The sequence below is a fragment of the Salminus brasiliensis genome, chromosome 8 (assembly GCF_030463535.1).
Source record: "Salminus brasiliensis chromosome 8, fSalBra1.hap2, whole genome shotgun sequence".
Lineage (NCBI taxonomy): Eukaryota > Metazoa > Chordata > Actinopteri > Characiformes > Bryconidae > Salminus > Salminus brasiliensis.
Genome location: NC_132885.1, coordinates 26,959,671 through 26,979,907, shown reverse-complemented (window position 1 = coordinate 26,979,907; position 20,237 = coordinate 26,959,671). Strand labels below are relative to the sequence as shown.

General features: G+C 42.5%; 1 protein-coding gene across 4 annotated transcripts in view; it reads left to right on the top strand.

The window, feature by feature from the left end:
* The window catches only part of ankrd44 (ankyrin repeat domain 44), a 45,057-nt gene that overhangs the window by 8,133 nt on the left and 16,687 nt on the right, over window positions 1-20,237 (top strand). For 2 of the 4 annotated variants that reach the window (XM_072686327.1, XM_072686330.1), the window contains exons 1-11: window positions 4,948-5,561; window positions 6,280-6,358; window positions 7,011-7,081; window positions 9,306-9,506; window positions 11,061-11,148; window positions 12,240-12,382; window positions 12,821-13,033; window positions 14,497-14,575; window positions 14,870-14,984; window positions 15,107-15,189; window positions 19,482-19,599. In XM_072686327.1, coding sequence (XP_072542428.1) covers window positions 5,400-5,561; window positions 6,280-6,358; window positions 7,011-7,081; window positions 9,306-9,506; window positions 11,061-11,148; window positions 12,240-12,382; window positions 12,821-13,033; window positions 14,497-14,575; window positions 14,870-14,984; window positions 15,107-15,189; window positions 19,482-19,599 — 1,352 coding nt within the window. In that variant the 5' untranslated portion in view covers window positions 4,948-5,399. Of the gene's footprint in view, window positions 1-4,947; window positions 5,562-6,279; window positions 6,359-7,010; window positions 7,082-9,305; window positions 9,507-11,060; window positions 11,149-12,239; window positions 12,383-12,820; window positions 13,034-14,496; window positions 14,576-14,869; window positions 14,985-15,106; window positions 15,190-19,481; window positions 19,600-20,237 lie in introns of those variants that run through there. The other 2 variants (XM_072686328.1, XM_072686329.1) reach the window with 2 other exon arrangements.

Genomic DNA, 20,237 nt, shown 5'->3' with positions numbered 1-20,237 from the left:
GAGGAACTGAAAAGTGGTGCGTGAGGAAGCAAAAGCCAGGGTAGTGAGTGGGCATGCGTGCTAGGCTATAAGCTAACCCTAGGCATCCCTTTATTTAGCAATAATAGCCGAGAGTAATTACAAGGCTCTTGTTCCAAAAACACAGCCGTTGTGGTGCCTTGCTGTAATCCAGCCAATCAGGGCAGAGCTTATCAAGTTGTTCATAAGCCTGCCGTAAAAGGACATTCAGCCAAAACCCGTAGGATTGTGTAAATAGGTGTGTAAAACCACATCTGGTCTGTTTTTTTTTGTTTGTTTTTTTTGCCTTGACCGATGTCAGATAACGATGTGGACCATGTGGAGGAAAATACTGAATTAATGCATGCTATGGCACCATTAATTTCTGGGAATTTCTGGAGCACCATGTATTTAATAAAATAGGCTCTGCTGATGGTCCAGAACTGCAGGATATAATATATGATGTTTTGATGCTGTCCAATCTTAGGTCAGGACAGGTCAGTCATTTACCCATGTATGGTTGGGTGGATAAGTCAACACCACGTTCTGGAGAATAGTGCAGCATAGATATGAGCTGAGCGGAAGTGATCTCATGCGCTAAATGAGTATGTGTGCTTTCCTCTTGGTGGAGCTCTGTGCTGAATTTGTCTCTGCCTGTGTGCCGTCTGGAAATCCACCTGTCGTCTTTGCAGTCTCGGTTACAGGAGATAGAATAGTCTTTTATTTGTTTGGCTTCTGTAAGATGCGTAACATGTAACAGCATGACTGGATTGTATATAGCATTGCTGGCGAACAGCTCTCCGTCACACATGGGGACGAGATCTGAAATGCATCTCGCTCAGAAGCTCTGATGGACGATAACTCAAAGCCAAGCAGATGGATCTCAACATATCTACATCCTATTGATGCTTCCACTTCGGGAGCCTCTGCATGAGTGTGTGTGTGTGTGAGTGAGAGTGAGAGAAGGGGGTGGATATGAGCGAGAGAGAGAGAGAGAGAGAGGGAGAGGGAGGGAGGCTTACTTGTGAATTTCTTCTCTAGTCAAGCTTTTTGGCTCAGTTCACAAATCCAACACAGCGTTCAAGCCAGCCGTGCTGTTTCTTACACACTGCACATCAGCCAGGCCTCACATTGCTGCATTTTCCGCAGCAGCCGCTTGGCTAAGTGGCTGTCCGCATTAGTGTGTATGTTTGCACAATGGCGTGCGTGCTTGTCCTGCAGCGGAACTGAAAATGCTTTCAGAGCTTCCTCTCGATCTTTTCTGAGAAGGCGAAAGAAAGCAACAGGAAGTGTGGTCTAGGGTGGGGGGGTGGGGGGGGTGGGGGGTTGGGGCGGGTGATGGCAGAGGAGAAGAGTCGCAGGAAGTGAAGATACCGCCAGGTTTATCGCAACAGGGCTGTATCTCTGACCATCGTCAAGGCCAGTTCTGGAATGGACAAAAGTATTGGGACACCTGGTTATTTGTTGAAAAAAAAGAGTTTATCGTGCTTTTGTTGGGAGTAACTTTCTCTACTGTCCAGGGAAGGCTTTCGAGGATTTGATTTAAAATTCAGCGACAAGAGTGTTAGTGAGGGCAGGATGTGGGATGATCATCACATCACCTCACCACCCCGACTCCTCCCAAAAGTATTGGATGGAGCACAGTCAGTTCATTGATGAATGCTGGGGGGCTTTATACCCCTCTAGCCCATACCTGACATTAGGCATTATAGCGCCAATGGGTTCATGTTTATGTGCTTTAGAGAGTGTATTGGCAGTACTTCTCTATAGGGACTAGACAAGCTGTGTGTGTGTGCATTTGCACATGTGTGTCAGCAATGGGTGCAGCTTAATGTAGCGGAATGCATTCTTTAGAAGGGTGTCTGCAAACATTTGGACAAAATTAATTCCTTAGTTCCTCTGCAGAGCATTCATATTGGACTTTGTTTAGACAGGTAGCTCAAATCTGATTTTTCAGCATGTCCAGTTTCAGCACGACAGTCTAAATGGCAGAAAGCTGCCTGAAATTAGACGTTGTCCAATCCCATTGAAGCCATGCTTGTATGTTGTGTCAAATCTGGTTCAAAGGGATTTCTCTACTGTACAATGCTTGGTTGGATTTCACTTGCTTTCACATTCTAGCTTAAACATGCTGGCAGAACTGGCAGAATTTCGAACGCAAAACACGTCTAGGAAATGTCTAGGAATTCAATTCTGGGAGGCAACATCTCAAAAACAATCACAAAATTCAGTTATTAAATAATTCAGTTATTTCTGCTGTTCATTTTTGTTTTAGAATGTGCAACTGTGAAGAAAATATGTAATAATGTAATAATCCATAATGAATTATAGAAATAATATAATAATAACTAATGGAAGCAATGTGGCAAGTCGATGTGCAAGTTTTGCTGTGGGGGTACGGTGGAAAAAAAACCTAGCAGTACGTCTTGCCCTCCCTGGTAGTCTTGACACGGTGGACAACCCGAGCACTTGCTGAGAGGCCAGGTTTAGCGTGCCAGCATAGCATTTCAGCAACAACAACCATGTTGGAGCGTTCTCAGCAACTACAACTAAATCTTTCTCCATGATCTGCCGTTCCTCTGCTCCACTCTTTAACAGCTCAGCCATGTCTGCACCCTTTTCAATGGATCACATAGGATGCTAGCTGAAACTCATTGGTGTCAGTAAAACGTCCCCAAAGTGCTCAACATAGCACAAAAGCCCTGGTTCCCAAAGACTAAATACATACGTGAACATTTTGCCATTAAAGTTGTGATGGAGTTTGTCATTTGCTTCATCCTTTCAGAGTTGGGTGGAAGCTTTGACATTGCTTGTTCGATGGTCCTCTGATTAGCACCAATGAAAGACGTCCAGTCGTAGTTGCTGCCGACCAACTAAAGTGCTGAATTCCACCTTTGCATTCCGTCAAAGCTACGTTATCAATAAACATTTAAAGACTAGATTTTCTACATTTTGGAGTTGTTTCGGAATCGTTCATGTCCATATCAGGATGCATTTAAGAATCGTATTTATCCCTCGCCTCATTGCCAACCGACTAGTCAACATATCGGTCAGTGAAGCACTAAGTAACCTCAGTCGATCCCAAAATTTCATTCAGAGGCTTCCCATTATCCCGATATCCCATTTAATGTGTTGTGTTGTGGCACATGCTTGAAGCCTATTGGAAGATTAGAAGGTCAATGAATCCAAAATAGAACTTTTTAGTTTACATGGAGGGGTTTGGTGAAACACACAAATGCTACATTTCTATCTAAGAACTTTATCCCAACTGTGAAGCATGGTGGTGGTGGTGGCAGTGTCATGGCTTGAGGCTGCTTTGGGACCATTATTAATGGACCTGTGAATTCTTGATTATACCAGCAAATTCTACATGGAGAGTTCCAGGGTGTTTGTCCATGAGCTGTAGCTTAATCCTAAAAGGGTCATGAGTCAAGAAAGCAACTCTTAAGCACACAAGTATCAAATCTAAGTCCAGACCTTAACCCAGACGTTATGGAAGCAGTTCATTAACAAGGCGGTTTGTAAAAAGACAAGAAGCCCACCAATTAATCCAACCTCTTGCAGGGTCGATGACCAGTTACCAGAAACATCTGGTTGATTACTGCTTAAGATCGGAAAGGTCTGTTGAAGGTCTGTTCACATTTCAGGTCTAAATTATGGGTTCACAATTTCTAGGGTCACTGTCTAGGTTTCAGCTCACAGATGCTAACTGTAGCTATGGATAAGGGTGCCGACAAGCTAGAAGTCCTTAAAGCAGTTCGATTAGGTTTGGCTTCCTGGTAAAGATGTCTGTTCTTGTGACACTGTGTGATGCTTTATAGAGGTGCAGCTTCACAGACTGATTATTATCGCCCTCATGCTGGCGTGTTCTGCCTGATCTGGGAGATAAATAGCTGCTCCTTACGTTAGCACTCAAAGCAAGTCCTTTGTCCCTTTAGCTAACTATGCTAGCCGGGGTTCCCACAGGTCTGGGGTGGGGGGAGGGTATTCAAATACGGCACTGAATGAAAGATGGAGAAGCTTTGCATGTTGTCAGTTTGTAGATGTGAAGCTGCAGTTTGCATCATGCTAATTGATCAGTGTCTGTGCTTGAACCTTACCGGTCATGTTCTGATTTCCAGTGGGTGGGATCGGTTTCATCTGGGAAAAAGAAACAAAATATTCACTCTCTTGAGATTTGAAGGCCCGGGTACAGTAGACATCCTCCAAAATAATGCTTATGGTTTAATAAGAAAATATAGGCGTTTTGTAGGGCGGGGAGAAAAGGGTTAAAATATCACATCGCAGTATTTAAAGATATTTTTATTGATATGCGATATCGTGGTTGTCCATATATGTCAACTTTATAGGAGAAAGAACAAAAAACTTCACTTTCAATGGAAGCCAGTGTAAACAAAAATATTCATATTCATGCTTGATGGATTTCTATTGGTCCATTCATCATTGAAATGATGCAAAGAACAACTGCCAGATTCATATAATGACAAAAACTTGGCAAAAAAATGGCAAAATGGAGACGCATGTGTTTTTGTGACCATGATGACATCAATTTCAGGATATATATATATATATATATATATATTCTCTCCCTCTCTCCCTCTTTATCTCTCTCTCTCTCTCTCTCTCTCCCTCTCTCCCTCTTTATCTCTCTCTCTCTCTCTCTCTTTCTTTCTTTGACTCACACATTGACTTTGTCTGGCCCTCTGACTCTAAATCTCTCTTACTCTCTCTCTGACTTACTCTTTCTGACTGTTGCTTATTCTTTATCGCTGCCTCTCTGTCATTGTGATTCTCTCTCTCTGTCTCTCTCTCTCTCTCTCTCTCTCTCTCTCTCTCTTGCTCTCTCTCTCTTTCTTTCTCTCTTTGACTCACACCTTGACTTTGTCTGGCTCTCTGACTTACTCTTTCTGACTGTTGCTTTTTCTCTATTGCTGCCTCGCTGTCGTTGTGACTCGCTCTCTGTCCGGCTCTCTCTTGCGCTCTCTGGCTCTCTGTCCGGCTCACATTCTCACGTGCTCTTGCTCTCGCTCTCACTCTTTTTCCCTCTGGCGCTCTCTTTCACTCCCTCACAGACTTTGTCTCTCTCTCTCTGACTTACTCTTTCTGACTCTTGCTTTTTTTTCTCTTTCCATCTCTGTCTGAATTTTGAAGAACCACGGTCACTAATCTCGTAGCACATTTCATTTGATGTTTTGCAATAAATCCAATTAAACACAAGTTATTATGCCCTATTTGTAATAAGAAATGCAGTTGGTCAGTGTTCGTTATGTTCTGATGCTTTTTGGAGCACACTGTGGACACCATCAAAACAACGTTGATCACAATAACCTATTCAAAATATCGCTCTGTGGCCCACCACCCTTACACGCAAGTGTTTTCCACCCCTGTCTGATCTGCTGATAATGTGTCTGAAGTGGCTGCAGTGGTATTATCGCACATGTCCTCGTTTCCACCCTGACATGCTCTCTGTTTGTTCACAGCCGCCTCTTGTTCAGGCCATCTTCAATGGAGACCCTGAGGAGATACGCATGCTCATCTTCAAATCGGAGGACATCAATGCGCTGGTATGCGACTCTTCCCCGCAGCCTCCACTACCCACATTCAGCTTCTTTGTTTCAGTGGTGTACGGCGGGATGGTTTAGGAAGCCTGCAGACAATGGGCAGAACAGAAATGTGTTTACCCGAGGGCCGAGAAGACTGTTCTCCTCGAATATTTAGTCTGCTCTGCTGGAGGCAGCCTCCATCATGGCTCCGGTCAGAGTGATCTCATTGTCCGGCCCTGCTCCTTTCCAGAGGCCCAGCTTTTGCATGTCTGTGGGCTGTGGCTGCTGATTCGAGGGTGCAAACCAGCCTCCGCAAAGAGCATGTTGACACTTGGCTGCCATCACTGACGCACACTCTCACTGCCCCTGGTGATTACACTGCAGGTAGAAGCTGGCTCATTCCTTTCAGGCCCTCCTCAGTGATTGTCCAGCAGTGTCTGGCCAGCAAAAGGCCAGACTCTGGGCCTTTTACTAGAAAGCAGGGTCAGGATGGCATGGCAACCTCAGAGCAGTGGAACAGCAAACATAGCTCACAATGCAGGACCTCAGAGTGTCTGTGAGACAGAGCAGCTGATCTACACAGTAGTAAAGACACACCCTGAAATCCAACACATTCATATTTGGTTACCAAATGTTGTTTCATCCCTGTGTCTCTCTCTCCCTCTCCCTCTCCCTCCCTCTCTCTCTCTCTCTCTCTCTCTCTCTCTCTCTTTCTACCTCTACCTCCCATCTTTCTCAGGATGCAGAGAAGCGTACTCCACTCCACGCTGCAGCGTTTCTGGGGGATGCTGAGATCACCGAGCTGCTCATCCTCTCTGGTACATCTCCTCTCTCTCTCTCTCTCTCTTCATCCCTCTTTACTCAGTTATACATTGCCTGTCCATATGTTTGTGGACACCCCTTCTAATGAATGCATTTAGCTACTTTTAAGATGCACCCATCGTAGACACGGATTTGCTAATGCACACAGCTTGTCTAGTCCCCGTGAAGGAGTATTGCCAATAGAATAGGACTATCTCCTAAAGATAAATATAATAAAACTATTGGCACCATGCCTAGTCTTTACTGATATCCAGGTCTAAGCCTGTTTTGAGCAAGCCAAAGGCGACAGTGGCAAGGGAAGAAGTCTCTCACACTGAGAACCTAATGCCTATTGAGCTGTGGAACTGTGTTCTCTGGAATGATGGTGGGTGCTCCATCCAATACTCTTGGGACGAGTTGGGGAGAGTTGGTGGGGTGGTGATCATCCAACATCCTAACCTCACTAAGGCTCTAGTCGCTGAATGCAATGCTCTAAAAACTAGTAGAATTAATAATTAAGCAGATGTCCCAATACTTTTCTCCACACAGTGTATTGAAGGTCTCTGGGTCTAGTGTTCAAATCATTATAACTGTGGTGGTCACAGGGATTTTTCACTAGTGTATTTCTGAGGTGCTACGTCCCTTTTCTAATGGCTGTCTCTCTTCCAGGGGCTCGGGTCAATGCCAAAGACAACATGTGGCTCACCCCTCTTCACAGGGCTGTTGCGTCCAGGAGTGAGGTGGGCTGTAAAACCTGATACAAAAACAACAAATAACCGGCCTAGCATAAATGCCTAACAACAAATATGTTTACCGCTCTGGAGAGTCATGCTGGGGCACAGGTGTCAAGTAAATAAGAGACTTGTGACTAGTGTACGTGCTCTGCAGCGCAGCGGAACGCAGACGAGATCAGGGCTTATCTTGCTAGCTAAGTGAAACTGCACTGGAAATGAATGTTTGAAACTGGGACAACAGGAACTGCTATGAGATATTTCAGATAGCAGGGCTTGACTGACTGTGTAACGCAGCAAGATCAACAAAGCCAGCCACAGCATGTATAAGAACACACGGCAAAACACCAATGTAGACCGAATGTAATTAAATGAACATCTGTATCATTAAATATGTAATTTCATAATTATTTTGAATAATATTAGACATCCTTATAAAAAGTAGGCGGGCATAAGAATGTCAAATTTACTATGGCCCGGAGATGGCGAGTTCGAATCCCAAGCCATGCCGCTTCACCGTCAGTGGGTAGATGGCGCTGACTCCCCCTCATCTCTCTTAAGCAGTTTTGCCTGGCACAGGCTTCTGTTAGCTAGTGCGTGTCGGCTGCCTGGCAGTGGCATATGAGCAGCAGTTCAAAAAGAGGTGGTGGCTGGCTTGGCCTGTATCGGAGGAGATGAGTTAAGACCTTATTTTATGATAATCTAGTAATTAAACCAAAATTAAGTAAATTGTAAATAGTAAATACTTTTAAAAAGTCCTCTTCTTACACATACAGGTTTATGATCAGTTGAAAGATTAGGTTTAGCATTGTAATAGAATACAACAGAACAGCCATGATGGGAAAGTAATTCATTACACTGTTTTTAATAATTATTTTTTTAAATAAACAAAATTACGGCTCCAATTGTGCACTGTAAAGCTTTTTAAATGAGGCCAACATTAATTAAAAATCAAAAACTGTTACTAATGTTTTTTGAGTTAAACTTAATTTTGCTAAAGAAAATTGCTCAACCTACATCTTTTTATCATACAGTTAGATGAACAGTGCACTTTTAAATTGAGCCTACTCAAAAACAGTGAATGTGCTGTAGCTTGCTTAAATTCCATGTTAAAGCCAAGTGTCATTCCTTATGTTGGAGGTCCCAGAATCGCATAGTGTTGCCAGGCTCAGGGGTAAATGCAGTCCAACATGATCAGGAGTAAAAACAATGTTTTTAGCATTCAAACATCTTATCTCCTGATGATCAAACAGTTAGACAGTTGGGCCACTCAGAATAGTGTTTTATTTATCTGTTTTAATTGTTTTCTCCATAGAAATGTGGTGTGATTGAGTGGCACAACTGCCTAACTTCAGTACTCCAAGCTGAGGAGTTCCCAGTCTCTGGAACTTTGTGTGATAGGGTAAATTCTAACCTTCAATTGGGAATTTGGAATTGGATTAAGTAGAAGTCTTTGTGCAAATGTTTTGGGCACCTTTTAAACCTTAAAGGCTCCTTGTCTGGCCAGTAGAGTGTGTTTGTTCAGTAAAACACGAAAATGAAATGAAGAAAATGAATACAAAAAGTAAGTAAAAAGCTCTCCTCATAGTGATCATACACCTGGTTTGGTAAATCAGTGCTGAATGATGATCAGGTGAGCTGGTGATCGAATCGAACAATTCCACATGCTTGCTGGAGACATCCAGGAGAAATCTGGAACCGAGCTTTGTTGATCAAACTAGCTTATATAAAAATGAGCAATTCTTGTTACCTTTTACTGCACATATGTTTGCTTGCATCTATTCTGATAAGATCCTGAGTTTTACACTCTAATTACAGAGATAAATTGATTAAAATAATATGCTTAGGTGCCTAATATCTGAATAAGTGAAATTGTTTACATGAGACTTCTTTAAAATGGTGATTTCCTGTCTTTAATATACACCATTGCTTCAGTTAAAAGCAAAAGAAGGCCTTTGGAAAGGATATCATCATGTTTTATTTAAGCTGAAACGCTGTTTTTAGATCCTCTAAGATCACTTGAAGGAAAAATGAACTGCTTGAATGTGGTGGTGTTTGGCATTGAGATGTATTCGCAAACAGAAAGCTCTCTCTGTGACCTCTCGTGTGATAAAACCATCGTTTTCGTATCCTGGTGTGAATGCAGGTGGTTAAATGTCACTGTGGTGTTGTGTTCTGCTTTGCGTTTGGCTTCTTACACTCCGTGTACACATCATGTTCCGCCGCTCTGCAGGAGGCGGTACGTGTGCTGATCCGTCACTCGGCCGACGTGAACGCTCGGGATAAGAACTGGCAGACTCCGCTGCACGTGGCTGCCGCTAACAAGGCTCTGCGCTGTGCTGAGGTCATCATCCCACTCCTCAGCAGCGTTAACGTCTCGGACCGCGGGGGGCGCACAGCTCTGCACCACGCCGCCCTCAATGGACACACTGAGGTACAGTGGTCTCCAGTGCTCACTTTCAGGGTCTGGTCTTTAAAGCTTTCTTTAATATACACTGATCAGCCATAACATTAAAACCACGGGCAAGTGAATATTAGGAGTATCTGGCACCTGTCAAGGGGTGGGATATACTTATAAGGCAGCAAGTGAACAGTCAGTTTTTGATGTTAATATGTTGGAAACAGGGACAAATAGACAGATGTAAGAATCTGAGCCACATTGTGAAGGCTAGACAAATGGGTCAGAGCGTCTCCAAAACAGCAGGTCTTGTGGGGTGTTCCTGGTATGCAGTGGTCAGTACCTACCAAAAGAGGTCCATTGAAGGAACCAGTGACGGGGTCATGAGCACCTAGACAAGACAAGGCTACCATATTCACCATTTGTGTTATACACCGATGGAATCTGTGCAGTGACTAGTTACACACTAGTGATCAAACACACACAGTGACATTGAGCACACATGCCCGGAGCGGTGGGCAGCCATTGCTGTGGCACCCAGGGAGCAAGGTGCCTTGCTCAAGCGCCTAACAGTGGCAGCTTGCAGAGCCCGGGTATTGAACCCACGACCCTGTCATCAATACCGCTGAGCCACCACTGTATTGATATGATCCATGGAGGCCCCACCTCCAACCTACAGGACTTAAAGGTGCACAGAACGCCTTTAGAGGTCTAGTGGAGTCCATGAGTGGATAGAGCCGAGCTGTTTTGGCAGCACAATGGAGACCTCCTCGGTATTAGGTAGGTGGTTTTAATGTTGTGGCTGATTGTTGTATATTAGCTTAATTTGGGCCATTTGAGCGAACCCATACTAGTTTTTTGTCAGCAGGATGCGGTGGAATATTTACCTACATATCAATTTGCATGTTTTTGATTTTGTTTTATAGTAGAGAAAAGTTGAGATGGTGCAAGTGACAGGTGTGGCAGATTCTCACCGCACTGTCCTTGGAGTGTTTCAGTGATCATTACTATAAACAAAAACTGAGCACTTCTTACTGAGTGCTGGTGTAATTTCATCTTTTTTTTCGTGCCATCTTCCTTTCAGATTGCCAGTAATAATGCATCCTCATAGAGTGTATGTCGCAGGTGTGTGCTGCACATATTGGCAAGCTGGCAACAAATTTAGGAATGAAGCTTAGTCGTGCACCCCAGAGCAACTGCCTCTAAATCTTTAGTAATGGGCGAGGCAGTAGAATGTTGCCCCTGGGCCATGTGAAGTGCTACATTAACACAAACCCGTGGGTTGAGGCTCTCGTAGCGTCTTGATGTGTGCCCACGGAACCCTCCCACAGCCGCTCTTTCATGCTCAGTGCCTAATCCATCTGTAGGCAATGGTTGTGGTGGAGCTGTCATCCTGTCGAGTGGTATTTAAAGTGATGTTACATAAAGTGAGGCACACACTGCCTGACGCAGGACTGACTCATAACCTATTACCCGCTGTGACCGACATACTCATCTCCCTCGCCTCATCTTTCCATTTCTCTGTCTCATCTCCGTCTCTCTCTCTCTCTCTCTCGCTCTCTCTGTTTCTTCTGTCTCTTTGCTGTTTAGATGGTCAACTTGCTCCTGGCTAAAGGTGCTAACATCAATGCCTTTGATAAGAAGGATGGCCGTGCTCTCCACTGGGCTGCCTACATGGGTGAGATGACAAAGCCTTACGAGTCACTGAAGCACCAAGTTCGTTCCCAGCACACTGAGCTCTGAGCGTGTATCTCTGTAACGATGGGCAGCAATGAGGCTACAAGCAGCTGCAGCTATTTTGCAGGAAGGAATTCCACTCACATTTCACAATTTCTTCATATTTCAGTCATTGAGAGGAAATTATGCATTGAAAAGGTGCATTATAGAAAAACTGACTGGTGGTGAGCCCGAGAGGTCTTGATATGTACAACACAGTGTGTGTGTGTATATATATATATATATATATATATATATATATATATATATATATATATATATAGTGTATGTATGATTATGAATATACTGCCTAATGTGACAGTAATGCCTAGTTTAGAAAACACAGATATGTATGTATATATGTGTGCATGTGTGTGCTTTAGGCCATTTTCTAAACTAGGCATTTACTGTCGCATTAGGCAGTATATTAATAATCATTTCATGTAACTTTTTGCGAGGTGGGAAGGCTTACCGTCATAAACTTTAGATGTCTGGCTCCTATTACCACCACTGTAAACAATTCTGACTTGGTAAGTTTCTCTATAACGAAGACTTAAAGATGTAAAACTCCTTAAAGAGCTTTATATACATACACTATAAGGACAGAAGTGTTGGGACACAAATTGATTCAAAATAAGACATTTCTCCAGAGTTTATTTGAAAATTCAGCCAAATAATGCTAAACGGCTAAGGCTAACAAGCAGAGTCAAAATGTAAGAATCCCAATCAAACACAGGCCCATATCGAAATAAAATGCCAGTCCTGTTAGTACTGTAGTGGTGTTCCATTGCCTTAGCCTCTGTCTGTATCTTTTAGCATTATTTGATTCTAAGCTATAAGCTAAGTTTCCTTTGTTGCTGTGTAGCAATTCAGTTATTAATACCGGATTTATGCAAATAGTGTGCTTGGTGGAAATGTATTTGTTCATTGTTGTATTTATGTTTACCTAGTGTAGCAGTAAAAGTTGCATTGCATCAGTTTTCTTACATTGTCCAATTGTCCCTCTGCACCTTTTATCTTCAATGTGTTTTTGCATTGCTCGGTCTCCTGCAGGCCACTTAGATGTGGTGTGTCTGCTGGTGGACCAGGGGGCAGAGGTCAGTTGTAAGGACAAGCGAGGATACACACCACTCCACGCTGCCGCCTCCAATGGACAGATCAATGTAGTCAAACACCTGCTCAACCTGTCTGTGGAGGTATGTACATACACGCTTATGTACATGCCTGCTGAAAGAGCTTGTCTTTTTATTGCTATAGCTTTCCCAAAGTCCTTAAGTCCACCATGCCAAATGTTCACATTCAGCTATAGTTATTTTTGACCATTAAAACTCTAGAACCCCAAAACACATATTTTAGGCCAAAAGTAGAGCAACAGTGTAGATATCATTGATCTAGATATATGCTATAGATATTTATACACCCCTTTTTGTTCTGTGTTAAACATATATACTGGCCATGAGCTCTTTAAAATTCACAAGGGTGTCTATGTTCATTCTCTCAAGACATTTCTTACAGTGAGATCATATGTGCTGCGATCTACTACTCTAGTGCTATCATTGAGGTATCATGATCATCTAATACACAGATACTATTTCCATATTGTATTTATTCATGCCCTTCGTTAAATCCCACAGATAGATGAGGCCAATGCATTTGGGAACACCGCACTGCACGTGGCCTGTTTTAATGGTCAGGATGCAGTGGTCAGTGAGCTGATCGATTACGGGGCCAATGTGAGTCAGCCCAATAATAAAGGCTTCACCCCTCTCCACTTTGCTGCGGCATCCACTCATGGAGCACTTTGCCTGGAGTTCCTGGTCAACAACGGAGCTGACGTGAATGTGCAGGTGAGACTGACGCAGTCCCTGTTTTATTTACTTTATCTAAATATAGATGATACAAGCATAAGGCAGCTAAATGGCGAAGTATATTAATAATAAAATCTACCTCAGTATCCTACTTTTGTCAGGCAGCCGTTAGTAAATAGCCTGTAGTCTAAGAAACGTTGAGCAAGAGCCTGCTGTAGGGAAGCCCCCTAATCTGATCCAAGTGCCATAATGCGTGTTGAGTGTCGGCAAATAGCATTTCGATCTTTGTGTTTCTATGAAAGAAAAAAAAAAACAGCCCCACAAGATGTAAAAAAAAAAGTAATACTGATATAAACTCACTTAGTTTTGAGTAATAAGCAAATTCTATAATTAAATAAAATTATATAATTTTTAATGTTTATTTATTTATTTTAAATTTATTTTCAATTTAGTTTGTCAAATTTTTTTTATCTCCCAATTTGGTAGTGCCAATTAATCCGCCGGTTCGTAGCTCCCCCTAGCACCAGCAATGCTTCCGACATCCTTTGCATGCATCTTCTCTGATACCTGCAAAGTCAACCATCGCCTCAATTGGTCAACTGGTGCCAATACGTCATTACCGGTCAGCCGGCACGTTCAGAGGATTCTGGCTTCTGAGCTCCGCTGCTTCAGCTGACATCAGTGCTTTTAGAGTCATGAGGACATTGAGCACCATCTATCCACCTGAAGAGAGCACAGGCAGTTGTGCCTTTTTTTTGGCGCTGGCCGCTGGTTGCCAAGTGGCATGGCTTAGGGATTCGAACCTGTGACCCCGTGATCCAAATTATAATATACTTCATATTTTAGATTCTCTCTGAAAATAATAATATCTGAAAATAAAGCCCAAAATCAAAAAAGGGCAAAAAATAGACATATTTTTCTGCCACCACCAGTCAAAGCACAAGAGCCTTAAACTGATTTGTTACCTTCTGAGATGCTTGCCACTGCTGCAGGCTGTTAATAAGGTCTGTTAATGGTGCCTGGAGGGAGCTCTGCTTAAAATAGCCGATACCCAATCCATTAAAATATGCTGTTTTGTTAAAAGGTGTGTGTGTGTGGAAGGCACTGGTTAGCACTCTTGCACACCAAAATGAGGAGTGAGTCACCCAGGTTGCACGGTCCTAGCAGACATTGCGAATGCAGTGAACCCACTCCCACATGTTTATCAGGTCAAACATTTAAGGACAAGGTCTTATTACATATTAGTGATTAGAACTTATGATTGAAAGACAGGAAACTGGCATAACCCACACCAGCAAAATTCATCATGCTCATGTTTGTAGTCACAAATTGCAATGATTATGTAATTATGGAAAAGCAGGGCATGTTAAATGCTGCAGCAGCAACTGGATGGTAACATGGGTGATATTGAGTAGCTTAACCTTAGTTGGGCTGTGGAGGTCACAACAGGAGGAAAGGAAACACCTGAGGGCTGTACTGCACTTCAACTTCGTTTCTTGCAGAGCCGAGATGGGAAGAGTCCTCTCCACATGACTGCAGTGCATGGGCGCTTTACACGTTCACAGACCCTCATCCAGAACGGTAAGAGCATTGTTTTTAATGTCTATAACACAGATAGAGCCAAAATATTATTACAATTTCTCATCATTTGTCTTAAAAAAAAGAAATAGCAATGGATAAGTGTGATTCATAGTATCATCATTTGCATTATGATGATTATTATTGGTATTATTGATGAGTATTTTAAGTTCTCATTCTAGATTTTCTTCCAGAAAAACATGCAGACCATAATAGACACATCTATGTTGATTATTCATCAAAATAATAATAACAACAATAACAATAATATAATGAATGGTGTGTTTTTATTGACAGGTGGAGAGATTGATTCTGTGGATAAGGATGGCAACACTCCTTTACACATTGCCGCTCGTTATGGTCATGAACTGCTCATCAACACCTTAATCACTAGTGGAGCCGATTGCACCAGGTGTGTGTGTGTTACACTTCACTGTTTAAGTGTTTATATTCATTGAGGGCCTCATAAAAAGATCGCTATCTCTCTCTCTCTCTCTCTCTCTCTCTCTCTTTCATTGTTTCTCTCTCTCTCAGGAGAGGAGTTCATGGAATGTTCCCCCTGCACTTGGCTGCTCTGAATGCTCATGCTGACTGCTGCCGGAAGCTCCTCTCCTCAGGTACCTCTGCGTGCCCTGATTAAAAAATTGTCTTTAATATCTGTACTTTTGAGTTGGGTCACATAACTTTTTTACACCATCCTGAACTTAAACTGTTAGCGTTTGAAGGCTTACTGTGATGTCCGTATTGCATGTTGAGATATTGATGGTAATAATTAGTTATTGTTCCTGTATTCATTTTGTAATGCTCACTTCACATTCAACAATATTGAGAAATGAGGGTCATATGACTGCTACTGACATAAAAAAAAATAAAAAAAAGAATTGGTAAATTAATAAAAATGCTACTTCACACCCTATGCCCTAGTAGCTGGTATAAGTCATCCCCACTCCTCCATGCAGAATTCTTTCAGCTGTGTGACGTTTTAGCCTCAGATGTTTTCCTCAAGCACGCTCTGGCTACTGGTTACTGCTTTCAAATAATTCAGCTTTGGATTCATTTGTCCAACGCACATTGTTCCAGATGTCCTGGTCTTGATCCAGGTAGAAAACCTCAGTCTTGCGCTGATGTTTTTTTTTTTTTATGCACGCCTCTAATGAAAAACGTGCCTTCGCCTATGGCAAGAGCTACCTGTAGATTCCATGAAGACATTTTAGGATTGTTAGAGACCTGTGCTGTTGGACTGAACTTGCTAGGACAGCCTGACTTTTTGCATCTGTAAATCATTTATTAAGTGTTCTGTGATCTTTTGAAATCCCTTACCAGACTCCTCTACATCTTCAACTTTCTTTCTTATGGCCTCAGAAAGCTCCTTGGATCTCACCATGTTGATCCCACTCACTTTATCAATCAAGAGCAAACCAAAGTAAATGTCTGAAGTTTAAATAAGACAGGCTTCTCTAACCTCTTCTCTAATGATGTTCTAATCATTATCAGCCTGATTCTAATTTTAGCCATTTAAAGTAGTAGTAGTAATTGTGGGGGTGTCCTAGGGCTGGGTGATATGGTAAAAAAAACTGAATCAGATTTATTGGCCAAGTATGATCACACACACACACAAGGAATTTGTTTCCGGCTGTTAGTGTCTCTCTAGTATTAACAATATACAGCTACTCTACATGTCATTTACAGACAATACACAATATACAGAAAGGAAATAAAAAATATATATTGTATTGCGATATTTAAAGACTTTTCTTCTTGCTACGCAATATTCATGACGATAGCGATCACAGACAAAATGCATCTGTAGTGACAGATTTTTAAAAACTACCATCCAAACACTCTCTCATATTTAGTACAGTGATTTATATTCAAAATCTGCTGCACTTCATCTAATTAAACCAGTCTAATTGCACTGTTAGTAATGAAAGCTGCAGCTGATCAGTGTTTATTAAGCATTTACAGTATCCTCCATATGCTTAGAAAAGCATATTCTTCTCACCATAGCAACATTTATCACAATACGATAAAATATCGCCACATTGCTCAGCTCTAGGGTGTCCTAACTTTTTCCTCACAAATATAGTATTTTTATTAATTACGTTTTTAAAAGACATTCCTTCAGTTTTGTGTTTAGTTATATAATCTTCATCTCTCAGCATTGTTGAAGTGAATGTCTCTATGTTTAAAGCTATTGAAAAAGATGCAGGTTTTCATGGTGTGTTTAACTTTTTCACATGACTGAATCGAAATATGAATATACACACGCACGCACGCACGCATGCACGCACACACACACACATACATGCATATAGACATGCCGGGTCTACAAGAGTCAGTCAGAAATTTGCAACTGCAAATACAATGCCTGTCTTCCTCCACTTCCCTGCGGTTCATTGCAGTCTCTGAATCTTTAGTTCCTTATAAAGCTGTTGTGTGTGTGTGTGTGTGTGTGTGTGTGTGTGTGTGTGTGTGTGTGTGTGTGTGTGTGTGTGTGTGTGTGATGTAGTGAATTATGTAGTCTGCAGTGTGCAGACTGTAGTGCAGCAGCTGTAGTGTGCAGATGTGAAGGCAAAATATCATTTTAACAGAATACACATGCTGAATAACCTGATTCCTGAAATCTGATCCCAGCTTTAACGGTTGTGACAAAGTGTAGCTTGCCTACAACCGACAAAATCAGATATTGGTTGTATTATCAGTGTACATGTGAGCACGCTATGAAAATGGCTACCTATGCATTATGCAGCTGTGAGTGAATGGCTAGACTTGTTCCTTGATTAGTGAGTAAAAGGTTCACATTACTACCTGTTGTAAGGAAGTAGTCACTCTTTACAGTTGAAGATTTTTGCTAATACAAGAAGGCAAGCAACCACATAACATGACCTCAAATACATTACATACATTTTTGATCTGGAAAAAACATTATTTGAAGGTGATTTTTTTTTTATTTTTATTATTATTGTCGTCAGCATTTTTATCGCCCATGCCTTGCAAACAGTACCACGTTGGGCATCAGTACATGAAATGACTTAAGCCCCGCCCCCTTATAAAATATAATTGATAACCTCACTTATCTCTGCTCCCCAGTGATGCTTTTTTATCTGTGCAGGCTGATCTATCTGTATAGCCCTGAAGCCACTAAAGGCCTGTGCTCTCCATTATCAGGGAACTGCGTAGTTTTGATTCTCTACATGATGTTTGATGTGCTCTGGAAGCCTTTTGTGCAGTATGCCTTTTTTTTCCCCTCACGCATTTGTTTTCTGCATGCCTCTGTTGCTCGGGACTGAGCTGCTCAGCTTGCTGGATTCTTGGTTTGTAGATATTTGGAAACCCTGAAGAGAGCCTTTTATTAACTGCTGGAGTCGCTCTTCGTGTCGTAGGAGTGGATCCCTTTTGACCTTTTCAAGTACTGCTGAAAACCACATTCCCTATGTTCCTGCATCTGTCTGTGTGTCTGTCACGCATGCCTCTTCACTTGTCATCTTAAAGCAGTAGTTCAATGAAAAGTCAGAAAAACAGTTGGCCTCAGATAGGGCTGTCGCGATAACCGCACTTTCACAATATCTAGCAATAGCTTCATCAGTTTAGACGAGGCACTATGCAAAATTTGTGAGATGAAGCCTGCCTGTTGGTTGTCAACTGTAGAGGAGTCGTGTCGGTGAGTAGACGAAACCACGCACTCAAAGAGGTGCTGGTAGTGAACCACAGAGCGAGCGAATGCGACAGCACCACCAAAAACAATGGCCTTGGAGAGACCACGGCCTCTGCCTTCATACCCTAAAGAGCCAGAGCGGATCACTGGGAGCGGATCACTCAGCCCTGAGCGGATCACTGAACAAGGACTAAACTTACTCGCATTGTTTGTGATGAGACCGATACGCACAGTCACTTTTACTAGATTACTACATTTCTTGAAAAGGTGGCGATCCCAAAATGTAACCAGTAAACAGGCGAGGGTCAATACCGGAGCTGTGATAACCATCACAGAAGGGCTGAGGCAAAATCAGACAATGAAAAACAGGCAGAGGTCCGGTTTAAAAGGCAGTCAAAACAGGGCAAAAGAGTCTATACTTAAAAAGGTCGATACATAAAACGGGGAAAGGAAACACACAGGCGATAAAGTCTGCAGTTGTGTGGTGGAGAGCTTAAGTAGCGGAGCTGATGAGCTTCAGGAGCGCGTTCTAAAACTCCGCCGATCGGGCTGGAGTGGGTACGTGAGCTAGCAGAGGAGTCTGGGAAATTTAGTACATTGACAACGACTATATAACAACTGTAAAATGATTGTATTATTGTTCATTCTTTCACCGCGACAGCCCTGGCCTCAGAAACATTGTGGGTGTCTGAAGTTTGCTTGTTGAGTTTCACATTGAAGGCTAAGGAAGGTGAAGCTGATGTAGCTAGCAAGCATGGAAGCTTATACTTGGCTAATTGCCATTTAAATCATCCCACAGTTGAGTCAAACATTGTATGACTTACTGTAATCTTTAAAAACGGACAAAAGTACAGACCATACTCTGGGTCCACGATGGCTGCTTCTGCTATTTTTGTCCATTGGTTGCTTTTCAGTGTAACGTGATTTAGCTGCTAATTGGTGTACATACGCTTCCATCTGCAGCTACATTAGCCTCCAGTGAAAAAGTAAAGAAGCAAATAATGGACCCCCAAAATGTAAGGCTAATATTGTGCGAGTCTGATTTTTCATCAAGCTGTGGCTTTAAGGCTGGGTGTGTGTTAATTCTGCACTAACACCCTTTTCGCCCTCTCTTTCTTTCTCTCTCCTCCCCCCTTTCTCTATCCCCATGTTTCTCTTCCCCTCCTGGGTTTGCTGGTGTTGCTGTCTTTGTCTGTTGGCTGGGGGCTTCCTCTCTTCCATGCCCTTCCTCTTCATCCCTCCATCCGCCCTCAGGACGGAGGTATAGCATAATCTGCCCACTCAGTAACGACTCGGTCCTGTGTGCAGGCTTCCAGATCGACACCCCGGACAGCCTGGGGCGGACCTGTCTGCATGCTGCCGCCGCTGGAGGGTGAGTGTGTCTGGGTCAGGCTTTTTCTGCCAGTCGAGTCTGACTGAAAGTAGCACTGGCGTTGTGCTCAGGCGGAGTGGGTGGCTGTAGGACGTTTTAGGAAGATTGGAATCACAAAATGTGTATAGTTTAGATAATATTATTAATCTGTGAGGCTTTGCTTTGATTGGTCCCTGTAGATCCTTTGCAGATGTTTGTCATGCATTTGACATTGTCAATGTATCCATTTAACTAGTCCATTACCCTGATCATTATCCTAATTCTAAGCTCACTCATCTCACTTTTAACCTTAACCCTGATCCTAATCCAAATGCTAACCTCAGTCCCAAACCTTAATCTAACCCGAACCTTAACATTGAGCCTTATTCTAACCCCAAACCCTATCCTAGCCCCAGTTCTTATCCTAACTTAAACTTCAATCCTAAAACTTTACAACAAATTTTATTCCAACAAGAAATCCTATCCTAACCCCAACCTCAACCCCAGACCTTATTTTAACCCATTTCCTAATCCTAATTCTGACCACAGTCCTAAACCTTATCCTAACCCTAACCTTAACCCAGAGCCTCATCCTAAAACTAACCCTAACCTCAAGCCTAACCCTTATCCTAACCCTAACCTCAACCCCGAAACTTATC